General features: G+C 42.0%; 1 protein-coding gene across 1 annotated transcript in view; it reads right to left on the bottom strand.

Annotated features, from left to right (window-relative positions):
* Window positions 1-7,724: 7,724 nt before the first annotated feature.
* Window positions 7,725-15,544, bottom strand: part of MRPS6 (mitochondrial ribosomal protein S6) — a 50,273-nt gene continuing 42,453 nt past the window's right edge. Inside the window, exon 3 of the mRNA XM_074816709.1 lies at window positions 7,725-8,359. Within this exon, the coding sequence (XP_074672810.1) occupies window positions 8,182-8,359 (178 nt within the window). The 3' untranslated portion in view covers window positions 7,725-8,181. The remainder of the gene's footprint in view (window positions 8,360-15,544) is intronic.

The raw sequence follows: 15,544 nt of genomic DNA, 5'->3' as shown, positions 1-15,544 counted from the left end.
GTAGGCATGGGCCAGGCCCCAGCACGTTGTAGTGATCTGCGTCATTCTGGAATTGCCAGGGTGACAGCATACTTTTTCAGGGGTGAAATTCCAGAATATTGGAGGTGCCCACTGTCCTAGGTACTTGCCTGTGCTATCCCACACACCCTGCCACTCATAACTATCCAGCCTCAGGGCAGATCTCTGCATGGTATTTTTAAATAGTTTAACCTTAAACAAGACCTGAAACACATTCAGGAGACATAGCAATAGGAACATGCTGGTTTGAACATTCCAAGGATATTCAAAATTCTCAAGAGCTATTTTAACTAGCCTGGAGGACAAGGGGAAGGGGAAGGAGCAGGGGAAAGCGTCCCCCCTTGTCTCCCCCATAGATTGGCTCTCCGAGGAGAAAAGGTAAAGAGTGTAATTATTAATAGTTTCCAAGAGATGGTTCCCAAAGTACAGAGATGATGGCAATGCTGAGTACAAATACTAGATTAGTCTCACAACCAGTAATTTTATGGTATCATAAGCCAGTGTTAGATAGTACAGCAAAATTATAACATTAACCCAGCCCCCAGAGGTGATAAAGAGCACAACAGGGAACACACACAGCAAGTAAGGTGTTACAGAATGCAACTCTTGAGGACAAGCACAACCACTCTGAGAGCAAATAAATCAGCATTACAACCAGCGACCCTTAAACTAATATAATGAATGTTTATGACAATTTTTTTAAAACGCTCTGGTCAGATCTGTCATTATCTCAACCCTTTGTGCCCCACGTTGGGCACCAAAAAGGACTGTCATGGTTTAACCCAGCAGGCAGCTAACCACCACACATCCTCCCAGTGGGATGGGGGAGAAAACTGTAAAAAAGGTAAAACACGTGGGTTGAAATAAAGACAGTTTAATACCATAGAAAAGGAAGGGGAAATAGTAATAATGATAAAAGTATATACAAAACAAATGATGCACAGTGCAAATGCTCACCACCTGCTGACTGATGGCCCAGACAGTCCACGAGCAGTGGGCCACCACCTCCCAGGCAACTCCTCCCAGTTTTTTGTTTTGCGTGATGCCATATAGTATAGAGTATTCCTTTGGCCAGTTGGGGTCAGCCTCCCCTCCCAGCTTCTTGTGCACCCTCAGCCTCCTCACTGGCAAGGCAGTATGAGAAGCTGAAAAGTCCTTGACATAGGTGTAAGTACTGCTCAGCAACAACTAACACATCAGTGTGCTACCAACATTATTCTTATCCTAAATCTGGAACACAGCACTGTACCAGCTACTAGGAAGAAAATTAACTCTATCCCAGCCGAAACCAGGACAATATCCACCAACATTTAAGCCCAAATCTGATGAGAAGTTCAGTGGCTGAGCTGGAAGTCTCCGGGCGGGGATAGCAGAGTATGGTGGGGGAGCACCTCTCGGGAGATGGCTATGGCAGGAGAGGAGGAAGGAAGAAGGAGAAAAGCAGCACCAGCATTCACCAACCATGTCCCTCCATGGACTCCATAACCCCTATGTCATATCCAAGGACCATCAAATGGGCATTACTGTCAGCTCTGTCAATCACAGGTGACTCCTGCAGACTGCAGCCCAAAGCACAACCTGAGACACCGTAAGATCTAAGACAAACCCAAGCATCTAAGTGTACATTGAACAAATATGCACACGTATTTTAAAGCCAAATCTTGGCCCATCAATCAGCAGTTGACAGTCCTTTTGCACTTCTCTAACTAGAGAATAAAGTTTCCTTCAGCCACAGTGCAAATATCTCCCAGCAGTTCTGTCACTATATCCAGCCTGGGGAGAGAAACCCTTTGCAGCTCTATCTCTTGATCCACTAAATCACTTTTCAGTGAAGCTTAACAAGCGTGCCAGAGCAAGCCAGTAGCAATTTCTCTGCACACGTGGAACATGGAAGAGCCACCACATCAAAGCAGGGGCAGCCGCTGCTGATGTAGAGGCCAGTCAGTGTAGGAACCCCAGGGCGAAAGTCCCCATGAATGAGTGGCTGAGCGTGACCCAACATACGAGTCCCCCACCTTCCAGCTCAGGCTGCACCCTGCATAACAAACAAAGCCTTGGGGTCTGGAGTTTCTTGAAAACTACATTTCCAGCCCAAGATTATGCAGATTTTCCCTCCTGATGGTAGTCCTTCTTTCTCTGGCAGGAATCCTAAGCTCTCCTAATGCGGCTCAGATGAATCTGACCAGCATCATGAGTGCACTAGTTCATTTTTTGTTTTGTTTATTTTTTCCCTTTTGGCTGGGTGTAGCTGTTATGTAATTTTTTTCATCAATATAGGGGAGGGCATTATTTATAGGGGATTACAGAGATTACTAAAGCAAACCATTTGCACTTTCCAGCGGCTGGTACAACTTCCAATATCCTACCCTGCCTCATAGTTAGCAAGTTGGAGGATCAAACAATTTTGGTTTGATTCTACTCCAGCATGCTGACGCAGCACAAGTCTTGTGTCTACACTTTGAGCGCACTGGGCACAGACCCATACCCACCAGCTGCTTCCAGTGCTCCTCTGTGCAAACATACCGATTGCTTCAGGGCAGGAGGGAGGGATGCGCTTTGGTTTTTCCCCCCCAACATTCCTACACACCTCTGTGGCCTGTACTCAGTGTGGGTCTCTTCAGCTTCTCCACGCAGACCCTTTACTCCTTTGACATCCTTCTCCATCGCACTTTTCACCCAGTGTGGTCTGTTATGACCATGCTGCAGCCACTGACTGTTGAAGGTGGTGCTCGGCCCCATTCACCCCTCCACCCCAGTGCTATGGATCCTAGCACTTCTATGGTGCCTACCTCCTTGACATTTAAGGAGTGAGTGTATTTCTTTCACAACATTCCCACTCACTGAGCAAGAGAATGGGAACGATGCCCATGCATTAATAAGATAATAAACATCCTGCTCTTTACATTTTCCTCAGTCCTATATCTCCCAGGTACCAATGCATACAGATGAAACAGATTATACATGACTTATTCATTCTGCTCGTCACATACAAAAAACAGTGGGGAAGACAGCCTGCAAGAACACTGAGTATGAAACAAACCTTCTCCACCCTGCTTCACCCCACTGCTGCTTCCAAGGTGAATTGTGAAGGGAAACTCAAAATCAAAGCCTTTTTCTCCCTGTATGTAACTTTCACGTCAGCCCTCAGCAGAAAACTGAGCTGAACTTACCTCATTACCACAGTCAGAAGCTCCGTGAGAGCCCTGCACACATCAGGCATTCTCCAAGGTGCACCAACCAGCCCCTGTGTGGAAGCGTCATATGAGCCTTCATCAACAAAAGTTCAGAAGCCTGCAAACCCTCCTAGGATGGCTAAAGGATTCCCCTGGAAGCAAGTGCATCTGCTCCTACCAGAACTCAGCCAGAGGCCTCTTAACGATTCAGTGGAGCCACACCATCCCCCAAAACTATCCTCAACATAAACATGTTGAAGAATTTAATAAGCCAGATTTTCTATGTGCCAGTTAGCATTCCCCAAACAAGGCTGACTTGACAGCCTAAGCACAATGCAAAAACTCTCCCAGGTTTACAGTGAGCATTACCTCCCATTAAAAATGCTTTTAGAAGGCAACCTTGAATACTCCAGAACTGGAATCTGTCAATGCATCACTCCCCCTCTTAACCAGCATCCAATAAGTGGTGACTCTCCCACTCCTCCGCAGCGTTGCACAAATAGCTGTGCAAAGAGGAGCAGCATTAGCCTAAGGTAGTCCACCAGCTGCAGCCTGCATGTTTTTAAATGTCTGTTGAAGCAGCACTAAGAAAGCAACACATTACATAGGTCATGGAGAGTAACACATTTTTAATCTTCCCTTCGTGCAGCAGTTGGGAAAATGCATGTTTTGGCTCCACATCAATTCTCACTTTTATCCTATCTGAACATCAGAATTCTAGGAAAGGACACAATAATGACTCCCTTTTTAATTTCCCTTGTTCTGTTTCAGTGGGTGGAGGGACATAGCACCAGTCCCAATGAATTTATCAAGTATCTCATTTGCTTGTGTTTTTCACAGTCAGATGTTACGTGAAAATCATGCCAGCAACAAGGTTTGAGAAAAGTGAATCATAAAATCTAAAAGGCAAATAAAAAAAACCTCACATTTTAAACAATACTCATGATTTTTAGGCCCATGATTACATGCATGAGTTCAAAATATCTCAGGGGTTTGCCTTGTGATTCTTGAACATTTATGCTGGACACACTGGCAGTGCTGGACAGATCCTAGGAGCCTCTCTGAGCAGAAATAATGTGTGGCACACTGGTCATGTCTTAAGAGAAATTTCTGACTCCAACAGGACTGCTTTAAATTTCAAAGTCTTCCTTCATAACAGAGTGTAGCAACTTACTAATCAGAAACTGATCTCATTAAGGGACAGGTGATGTGTTTCAGTGATCAAAGCTAGATTCACCAGTAGGAGCCCATGAGTCACGTCAACTGTTGCCATTCTAATTACTCCTCGGATGACTTCCAAAGCAATACATCCCTGGGTGCTTGTACCCAGATCAGCCTGCAGCTCCAGCAGTCCATGTGAAAGATGATTTTCAGAGTGCCATTAAACCACTTAGTGACAGAAATATTCTGCTGACACTGAGGATCCTGAAATTCTTTAAGCTCACACTATCAACAAACAGGATTTTGACAGACTAGTCAGATGTACGGAGGATGCACTCGTGGTCTGTGGGAGCAAATCACTGCCTGCACAAAACTCCTGGGGTCAAGCCAGTGGCCACACTGAGTGCTTTGAAGGTGCAGTGCCCTCAGTCTGCTGAAGAAACCTCCAGAGTGCAAGATTCAGCTGAGAAACAGAGACAAGATCAGGAAAAAGGAGTGACTGAAGATCTTCACCATAAAACCAACCATGCTCATTTGTTTGCTGAAGGTTAAGATGGAGAAGAGAAAACATTTCTGAGCCAGGAGAACTGCCAGTTGTTATTTTAATACTTACCCAATCCTGTGTATCTCCACAGTCCACAAACAAGAAAACCAGAGTATCTAGGAGCATAAAACTACTTATTTTATACACTCGGAAACAATCTAAGGAAGGGTGGAAGAGCTTCACTATCGGATTCTTTGGTAAACAAAATTTAAAGTACTGGTATTCAAACTGTTCAGGCCCTTGGGAATGCTAACAGAGTTTGACATTTTAGGCATTTGGCTATGGTTTGGCTGCACAGGCTCTTCTGGCTCTCCAGCAACACCACACAGTGTCCTGAAATTTAGTTCTTGGAGATCAGGAGTCACTCACAGCCCAGTGGGACAAACCAGCTATCGACAACCAAAAAGGCAAACACATCTGAAAGACGTGCAAAGGTTTCCCTTCCTCTGCAGGGAGAACTTATGCTCATTCAGGGTACAGTTACTCGCCTTCTTCCATGGCACAACTCAGACTGTTTGCTCAAACCCAGAACTGCTCCAATCTTCTGATATACTCCAGTGTCCATTCCTGCGTTTACAGCTATTAAGAGAGAAGGCGCACACTGTTATGCATTAGTTTCCCAAAATAGCTAACTACCAGTCTGGTTGGCTGACTGGGCTAAACAAATTGCAACCCAAGACTCCTTCCTTAGCCTCCCCCACCCCACCCCCTATTAAAACAAAAAAATAAAAAAATGTTCTTATTAGAAACTATCAATTATGAAGAAAATAGTACATCCAGTTGAGAGCCAGCTATTCAGCAGAGCTTTTATAAATAAATCCTGCTGCTGAGAAAGCACCAGTGCTTATATAACCACGCACCAGTCCGGCAGGCATGGCTCTCCTTGTGGCCACTGGTTTCAGTGGTCAATGTTTCTATCCCAACAGCAAAGGCGGCTTTCAGTCACTCCCCTCTGCATGCTCAGTACTTCAGAAAACAGGATCAGCTGCGGCTCCGAGAGATGTGCTACTGCTTGGGATGAGCTGGATTCAGGAGCCCAAGGCTTCTACTGTTGACATCCATCAATCTTCTGTAGAGATCAGAAATGGGCCCCACAGAAAAGAGTGGCATGAATGTCTGACTGACCAAAGGTCCTAATTCACAACAAATAATGTCTCATATTTAATAATAAGCTGATGGGTTCATCTCTAATGAGCATCTAGGATTTTCCTACTGAATGCAGGCATCAACCTAGAAATTGGAACAAATTAAACACAAAATTTAATACTATGCTAAAGGAAATTTAATAAAGACAAACATGCAACATTTATATGTGTAAAGCCTCTGTTGACAATCATCATCTTCATTTTATGAAGTTGAAAGCTTATATATTCTTTGTACTCCAATGAAATCTAGGGCTCGAAGTCCTAGCCAGAGGCAAAGTGACTTTAAAAGATAAGCTTTCTTTTCACTTTCTATTTAAGAAAAGCTTCTGAGAAACTTTTGAGTAAAACACTTTCTTTAAAGCATTCTGTATTTCCCTACTTGCAGTTTACACTTTCTACACTGCGGATCCGAATTTTCAGCAGCCCATAAGAGAGGGCAGCTCAGGGAGCCAAACCTGTGGCATAGACTTACAAACCTATGGCTCCTTCTGGCTAAACTCACATGCGTATGAACGGAAGGTGTGTCCTACAAGCAAAAAGTCATTGATAAGAAAAGCTCTGCCCACACAGCAACCACAGGATCAAACTGGCAGTAACTACAAAAAAAAGAACATCTAATATGGATTCAGCTTCAGTAAACGTGCAGTGTATTTTCTCCATTCTCCTAGCATTTTTTTCCAGGAAAGAAGACACAAAATGTGACAGTCTGCTCTTAAAAGAAAAGCAGATTTAAAAACAGAAAAAACAGCAGGAAAAAAAAACCCAAACCCACAAAACCACACACATTCATGTCTCCTAAATAAAGATATACAGAAAGAAAATTTCTTCTTTCGTTTTTCTAATTCACTTTTTCCTTTAAAAAAAAAAAAAGATACTCAGAAGAAACACCGGTTTCTTTTCCCCCCTGAAGTTATACATCCAAGGAAAAAAGCAGCATCCCGCCCCCAAATGACCCAGGTACCTCCATGAAAGAGAGACGTGAAAAACTCATGATGAAATAGCACACTGGAGAGTAGTCACACCAACAAGACCTGTCACAGGTCTCTGGGAATCTGACCATGGCCTCTGCACTGGCCTTCCCTTTGGCAACGCATGACACTGGAGTGTTGGAGGAGGCAGCTTCTGCATGAAGCTCATTCGTGTAAAGACTATCCTCTCTGCATAACAACGTATGTCAACCACGGTCAACTTACTTTCTTCTACAGAAGTAACTATACAACACACACACTCCTTCGGAAGGAAAAGTGGCTAGTGCATTCCTTCAGGAGCATGGGGGAAATACGGAGATCCTCTAGAAACTACTGAATTTATGTCCAACCTGCAGGAGGCCATACGACATTAATGTCGCCTTTCATGTGCACTGCATTTTCTGTGGTTTTCACAGGAGCAAAAGAAACAAAACATACGTTAAGACCTTTGTCCTCACATTCTTCTCAGTTTGAAATGTCCACCTGGGTCTAACTGATGGTAAAACAAAGCATCTTTTATTCTTCTGTTCACATATAAGCATGGTTTTTCTCTAACCTGCCACCTGGAAGTTTCTGGCCTCTTCTATAGAGAATAATTTTTTACCTGTACTTTGAACAGAGTTTTAATACCTTAAAGGAAGAAGTATGACGTGTCTTTTAGCAGTGTAGGTTATTTTTTCTCGTACCTTTTCTGCTTTTAAAAAATGAGTCAAGCTTTATTTTTAATCACGCTTTTATTACCTTTTTCCAAAACCAAGCAAAAACCCCACCTCCAACAAATCACATCCTATACTGCTATATTTACACTGTAGATTTCTTAATCTCTTATGTAAATATACATATTTTGAAGTAATCTGTCTTTGGAAAAGAATGCTATTTTTAGCATTCTGATGATGGATAAATCTTCATTATCAACATAATGCTCCAAGAGAAAAGAAAATCAATTTTCAGAGTTGTCAGATATCAAGTTAAGCATACAGATTTAAGTCTATTCAAATTATTTTAAACAAAAAGAAACCTCAAATGTTACAATAACTCAAGATAGTGTACTATACCACACACATAATATGGCCAAAACTGATTCTTTTTGATGGACATTAGTTATCACAATTGTTTTCCAAAGCAAGAATAAAAAAATTTTTTAAAACTTTCAAACATGCTATTTGGAATATTCACTTCTTCACAATTAGTTTATCTTGATAGTTGACTGGGATTATGCCACTGCATTCTTCTGTCTTTGATACAGGATGTTTTATAAAACCACGTCTAATTACATCAATATCACGTCCTAAATGATCCATCATGGTCGATACAATCGAAGGTGGGCCCTCAAAGTCTATCAAAAAATACCTGCAATGAGAAACATACACACAATAAAAAAAAAATACCTGTACTGTATCAACTTTAATTCAAGTAACTGTGGGATTTCTTAAATGAAACTGTATCATTTTTTCTTACATTTTGGTACCAGAATGGTTTGAAATAAAAGCTCGGTATTACCTTGATTTCAATTAAGAAAAGTTCAAGTGAAGCAGGCTCAGCCTGAACTTTTCTTTGTTGTACATCACTGCTTACCCAAGGAGATTAAAGAGAGCTTACTCTTCTTGTACCTATTCCATCCATTTCCACACCTTGATTTGAATAGTGTTAAAAAAAAAAAGTAGGGTGGCACATTCATTTCAGTTACAACATGCATCCTCCTCCTTTGAATTCACGGCATTATTTCTTTGGGGAACAAAAGCCAGTTTGAAACATCTCAAGCTTATATACACATAGGCACACTTCTTCCTTTAAAGTTCTGCTTCAGAGCTGAGTGGAAATTTTAAAAATACAGCAAAAGAAACCCAAGGAGATGGACTTATCCCAAATTAGGCACATCTCTGGTGTGAACATGGCTTAAATTTTCAATCTGAGGGTGGGAGCTGAAGCCATGTACAGGGAATGCCCACTTGCGCAGTTGGCAGCTGACAAGCATACGGTTGTGCTGACCTTGGCGGGACCGGAAAGGTCTTACTTCAACACATGCACAGCACATATAAGACACACTGCTCCAGGTAAGCACTTCATGTCCACCACACAGCTGTCTTTGACAGCTATAAAGAAAAAGCTGATCGCCTGTCTACGGGAAGGAGAACGTTGATCCCCATTAATATCTTATGCCACCAAGGTTACTTCTGCAATAAACTCCTTTGCTGAAGAACTGCACCTTCTTCATGAGCTCAACTATAATTTTGCAAGAGGCTTTTAAAACTTCAGTACACCTGAAGGCAAAGAGGTCTACTGCACTTCATGAGCCCCACTTCAGACAAGGGACAAAACTACACACAGTGCACTAACTTCATATCTCAGACATGCAAATTCAGATCCCGTCTCTTAACACAAGATGTACCTTAAATTCGTTAGCAACATTATGTATGCTTTTCCTGCAAGTTATGAGTGATGTAGTGCCAGCCATCATACTAATGCAAAAATGGGTAAGCCATATCACTGGCCACCCCTCCTCCCTTGAAACGCTGTGAATGAACCAGCATTGTCAACAGAGCTGTAACCAGAACACTTCGTAACCACTTTGTTTGCATTTGGCACGGCACTTAACTACAGTACAGTAAAAAGACACTGCAACTGTCTCAGAAATCCTACTGAAGAGAACTAACCACTCACCTTGTTTCCAAGACTATCAGTAATTTAAAGACTAAGTGTACAGCACAGCACTTCCCACCTAGCTATTTCATTTCCATCTTTACACATCCTCTTACTAAAGCTCTCCTTTCCTTCTAGTCCACTCAAGCACACCTCCCCATGAAGCATCGGTATAACCTGAAAGTGATATCCCTCAACTGAAGTCCTATTACCCAAGCTGGATCAAGCATCCCAGTTTGATTTAAAAACTGTACCTAACAGAGAGGTCTTTGCTCTGCAAGAGGTATAGACTATTAACTAAGTCAGCATGAGCATCACAGTCCATCTTCATAAAGGTAATCTTGGAGGCTAAGTCCCCAAGACCAGAAGTTGAACTGGGAGTCTGAACAGGAAACACAGGAGATGTGGTCATGAACAACAGAAACACTTGTGTTCTTCACGCTGCATGGAGCTCATTTTCATCCAACGAAATGTGTTACATAAAAATACTACACACAGAGGAGACCCGTCGGGCCAGAAATGACTCAGCAGCATGTGGTGGATTACTGCACAGGGGTGGAATCCACCCATGGAAAACATGGCAAAGATGCTTCTCCTTAGCCAGACATCCTAATCCTGAAGCTCTTACGCAGGCATCTACGTTAATAGCCACAATTCATCTCTGAAGACTTTTTCAGAAAGATCAGATTGAAGCACTGAATTCTTGTATGTGAGGGGTCTGATGGAAAAAAATCTCCCTGTGGCCCATACTGAAGCAACGAGTCCTCCAGAACACATGCCCAGCTGGTGCGGGCTGTGGCCGAGTATCACTGAAGCCAAGGGACCAGTGCCAGGTCACGTCAGCAAAGGTGCTGCTCCTCTGACTGCAGCAGGGCTACTGAGAGCTACAGGAATAACTTGCCTCAAGAAGGATTCGGAGGAACTCTGGTGAGCTCAGTCCTCCTCACACATCCTCACGGACTTCAATGGGGAACAGGATTTGGCCTAACATATTTCGAAAAACTGAACTTCCTACCATTTTCTGGTCTCCAGAATTAAGAGATGCCACCTGGTTAAAAGTTTAGGGAGAGAGATAATTTTTAAGGTTGGACAATTCATTAGAAATACTGCACAGCAACATCTGAAGGATGCACACCCCTTAAACAAGGGAAAATCATATTTTCTGTTAAAGCCATTAAAAGTCACTGGTAAATTTAACAGATGACACTTAACTCTTCTCCTTGGGAAGAAGCCTTCCAAATCCTCTCACAGTTGCAACTAACAGAAAGGAGGATAGGGATCCACCACCACCCTCATGCCCCCTTCCCTTAGCAAGAGCATTCATTCGTAATGCAATTCATGCTCTTTGCCGCACCATTTTAGTCCCACCGTTTCTCAAGAATTTAATTTCATTTCTGCTTGCAAATCGTATGCTGCTTTTCATTGTGTTCCTAAAACGGCAGTAGTGGGGTTTTTTTCTCCAAAGGCTGCTTTGCAACTTTGTGCTTTCTCTCACATTAGCAAAGGGTGGAAATTTCCACTGACGCACTGTTGATAACTGAAGGAGAAGTGGGGGATGGGAGGATGAGCTGTTACAGCATATCTTTATGACTCCTCGCAGAATAGGTATTTTATCTGAGGATACAAAACTGCAGTAATCGGGGACAATGTGAGTTTTTAAAAACAACCACCACTCTTCAACGTTAACAAGCAACGATTGCTATCCTGTGCCAAAAAAGAGAGAAGCAAGAGAGGCCCAGTGTAAAAAAAATATTATTTCTTCATTAAAGAAAGAGAAGAAACTAATGGCTGCAAAAGCAATAACCAAACACAATTGACAACACAATCCCTGAGGAGATCTGGAACCCCTTCCCCCCAAATATACACATTTAAATCAGCTGTCATGAGGCCATGGGTTTTTTTAACTGACTCTCAATAAGGCATGCAGCAATCTTAGTTTCAGGCAGTGATCTATGACCTGATACACAATGCTGTAGCTACTGTTTGTGTAGTAAACAAAAGCAAATCCCAGTGAGACTTAAAGACAGGGAAAAATACAGGAATGCAGGAGGGAAAACACCTCATTCTTGCAAGCAAAAATGCAAAAGCATTTAGGCTCTCTAGGAGTCGGTCGAGTCATCAGGGGAGAAATGCAGGAAAATTCCACTGATTCACTATGAGACCACAGTTATTTTTGTCATCCTGCTTGACTGTAAATAGAAGGATGATTTAAATACAGGAGAGCAGATTGAAACATATTAAAACAATGCATAACTGAAAAAAAATTTAAAATATTGTATGATCTCAATTAAAGGAGCACATGCCTTTGCATATGAGAGAGAAAAAAAAGGACAGAAAAAAAGACAGGTTTCGTTTATCCTTTTTAACATATGCAAGCCAGAAATTGTTTGAACCTTGAGTCCTAAGGATACTCAAATATTTTGCTTTCAAATGGACAGTTCTAGGACTTGAAAGAACCCTGAAAAGCACCTGGATCAAAACTCACTTTTAAATCCTCCTAGAATACAAGTCTATCAGCCTGAGGAGCCAGGGGAAAAGCACAGGTATGGTGGACTTGGAAGAGGCTGTCTGGTCCCACAGTTGTGCCCAAAAAATGTCTGTAAGCTTAAATTTCTCCTTTACATAGTGGCAGTAAGTGTATGTAAGCTTCCCTAGTGGGGAGGTGGAAGATACAAAGGAAAGAAAATGTTCTGACGAGGTGAAGCATTGAACAGTGAAACAGGAAACCACCTGGAGGAAAGCAAGCTGTGGCACTCATGTGAGAGCAGCTGGACATTCACTCTGATTAAGGTAATCCTATATAAATGAAATTTTTTTGCTACCTGCATGTTCACTTCATCTTTGGGACCACTGCATTGCTCTGAAGAGAGGTGGTTTGCTTTCTTCTGAACTCTTGTGGTAGCTACCCTTCCTCAGCAGGGCAGCCACGCAAGTTCATGCTCAGAAGAATTATAATTTTGTAGCTGGAAGGCCTAGTACACGTGTTACTTTTAGCTTTTAAAAAATACATATGGAATAGATGGAAGTCTCTTGAAAATCACAAGGACAGCAACGGGGAAGTACCAGATCAAAGCCAAAAGCTGGTACCTTAGTAACTAGACTGCGCCACAGCAATGACGCAAACAATCCATAATGAGCAAGTAAGTACTTTGGGGAAAAATACATTTTACCATCCACAGTCTTCAGAAATTTCATCTGCCAAATTCTATACGTAGATGCATGTTATTGAGCTAATTAAATAATGGAAAGACATTTTGCAGCGTTGCAGACAAATAAAATAAAATACTGTTACACTGCAAAAGAGAAACCAGCCTGACCTATTTGGAGTATTTGAGAAGTCATGCTCACCGGGCAGCATTTGAGAAGTTTGCAAAGTTGTTATCATCAGCGCTGAAGTTACACAGCAAGTATTAATTCTGCTTGTGTCACTTCTCTACCTTCTGTATAATTTACAGCTTAAAAAAAACCCAAAATGGTGACTGATTCCCATTCCACTAAGCCCACTATTTGAGAGCAACCATGACACATAATCAATGTGTTTGCACAAGGATGCTACATAACTTAGTGCATCAGAAAATTATACTGGTGCCTCAACGCCACAAACTATTGCACAGTGCCATTTCTGACAAGCACCAAAACTGCAAATTGCACTCCCACAGGTAAGGTAGAGGGGAAAAAAAGCATTTCAGGGCTCTGATACTTGAGGCACATCCACACTTACATGTATGTGCATGTGGACAAAAGCATTTGAAGGAAAAGTGATGGTTCAACTCATCAATGAAGAAAGCCCCATCTAGTGGAAGAAGACAATCAATTTAGCAGAAAATACTACAAATGTGCACAATACTCAAATATTCAAACTGGTTTTGTTCTCATTCAAGTGCATTACAGACCCCAAATTCCTTTTTGCTGAAACAGATCAAGATGTTCTAAAATCTGAACAGAAACAAACACCACAAGTTGTGCACTAGCTATACATTTAGTTTAGTGGTATTAAGAAAGGAAAGCTTGCAACCCCTTTCATCTGTTCTTCTTTCCTCCTCTTTGGTCTTCAATAGTCATGGAAATCATCAAGAAAGTCTACCTGTGTGAAGCTAAACATGTCGGTACATTTATCTGCATGATGAAGTCCTTTACCTATGCAATAGTTTGTATTTTACTAGGGGGTGGGGAGAAGAGAAGGGCTGTTAAAACTCATAAACACTGCAGAAAACAATTCTGATGGGCAACTATTATTTTACTCTTACAAATAAAGTAAATAAAACTGTATCCAGACAGCATACGTTATTGGAAGACACTTCAGCATCTCTTGTCCACATGGAGTATTATTTTGCCACAAGCTGCTTGTTTAAAAATATGTTGTGTAAGTACAGTTCCTAAGCTCAGATACTTTATGGAAAGAGGTAAAGTTTGAACATGTAACATAATTTACATAGATACGTTTCCAAAACATTCAAACGCCTTAAACAACATGATGCTCAATTACTGAAATACTCCTCTTAATAACTATCTATTCCTTGTGTATTAGGCCACGGAGGCACCAAGAAACGAGAGAGTCATGCCCCCTTTCGTGAGCTCCCACTTTGGCTAAGCAACGTTACGCCACACACCACATAACAAAGGCAAAACACAAGGTGTTCCTGCAGGAGGACTAACTGCTTCAGACCCTAAACCACCCAGAGGAGGTGGGAGTGATTTGTGGGAAGGCCAGGACAGCCTCCAAGCCTTCCCCGTCACAGCAGAGGGGAAGCTGGTACTGAAGTTTGGTGTTCCAGCTCCTGGAGGGTAATCACAGCACTGCGGGGCGTAGAAGCCAAGCTGAGCTCTCCATGCTGCGTCCCTGGGAAATGACCTCCTTGCCTTGCCATTTTCCCCCATCACACAAACAAGTCCACAGCGCAACTAAAACGGCAACCTGCATTTTCTAACTCCTGATCCCATTAGATGCTATTGGTATATATCCTGTGCTCCTCAGTGGACCCTAGCAATCACCCAGGGTCCCTGCACACCTCTTACAGAAAATTCCCCATCCATGTGTTAAGATAAGCTCCCAAAATACAATTCAGCAAGAACCAACTCAGTAAGACCTGAGTTTGCTATTTCAGAGAACAAGTGGGCTGATGAGATAACTGGGAGTGAACAGCAAAACAAAAAGATTAAGAGACAAGCAAGCAAATAACAAAAGAAAATTGCCATCTTTTCAAAATCAAATTTGAAAGGGAAAAAAACAACAAGACAATGAAAAACTGGCAAATAGAACATGGAAATTGTTATGAATAATCAGAATTACGCACCGTTTAGCTGGAGAACTCACAAATAAAGGGAATGAAATAAAAATGTGGGGAGAAAGGTCTAAAAACATTATTGTACTACAGGTAGATTTAATAGAGGAAAGCACACATCTACACAAAAAAAAGTAGAAGGGAAAGGCCACAGTGCTCTACCAATTTACAAAGCTGTACTAAATATAAGCACTGACCAGGATGATGTATATCATCTTTTCTACAACAGAGGTAACAAAAATAAGAATGGAAGCAACACTGGGGAAGTAACAACAAATCTTTATTGGACAGCATGACACCCAGTATTCAAAACTCAGTTACACCTGGCCACTCACTTCTCCCCAAAGCCCTTGTCATAGCTCCTTCCAGTTTAATAGATTCCTGGTCTGCAAAAAGTTTGAGCCATTACCTTCCCAAAGGAGTGTCTGAATCTTGTTTTTTTAAAGATCTGTTTCGCAGCCACCCTTGTACCATCTCCCCTAAAGTAAAAATACCTTACATACCAACCACGTCCCCCAAACCAACTCCTTTATCTGATGCCCTGAAGCATTAAGCATCACAAGCATATGATTAAGGCATAGCCTGGCAAGGCCAAAGAAAACAGGTATGCCGC

Source organism: Strix aluco, chromosome 2 (genome assembly GCF_031877795.1).
Source record: "Strix aluco isolate bStrAlu1 chromosome 2, bStrAlu1.hap1, whole genome shotgun sequence".
Taxonomy (NCBI): domain Eukaryota; kingdom Metazoa; phylum Chordata; class Aves; order Strigiformes; family Strigidae; genus Strix; species Strix aluco.
Note: the sequence above shows the minus strand (reverse complement) of the source record. Positions and strands in the feature narration are given on the sequence as shown.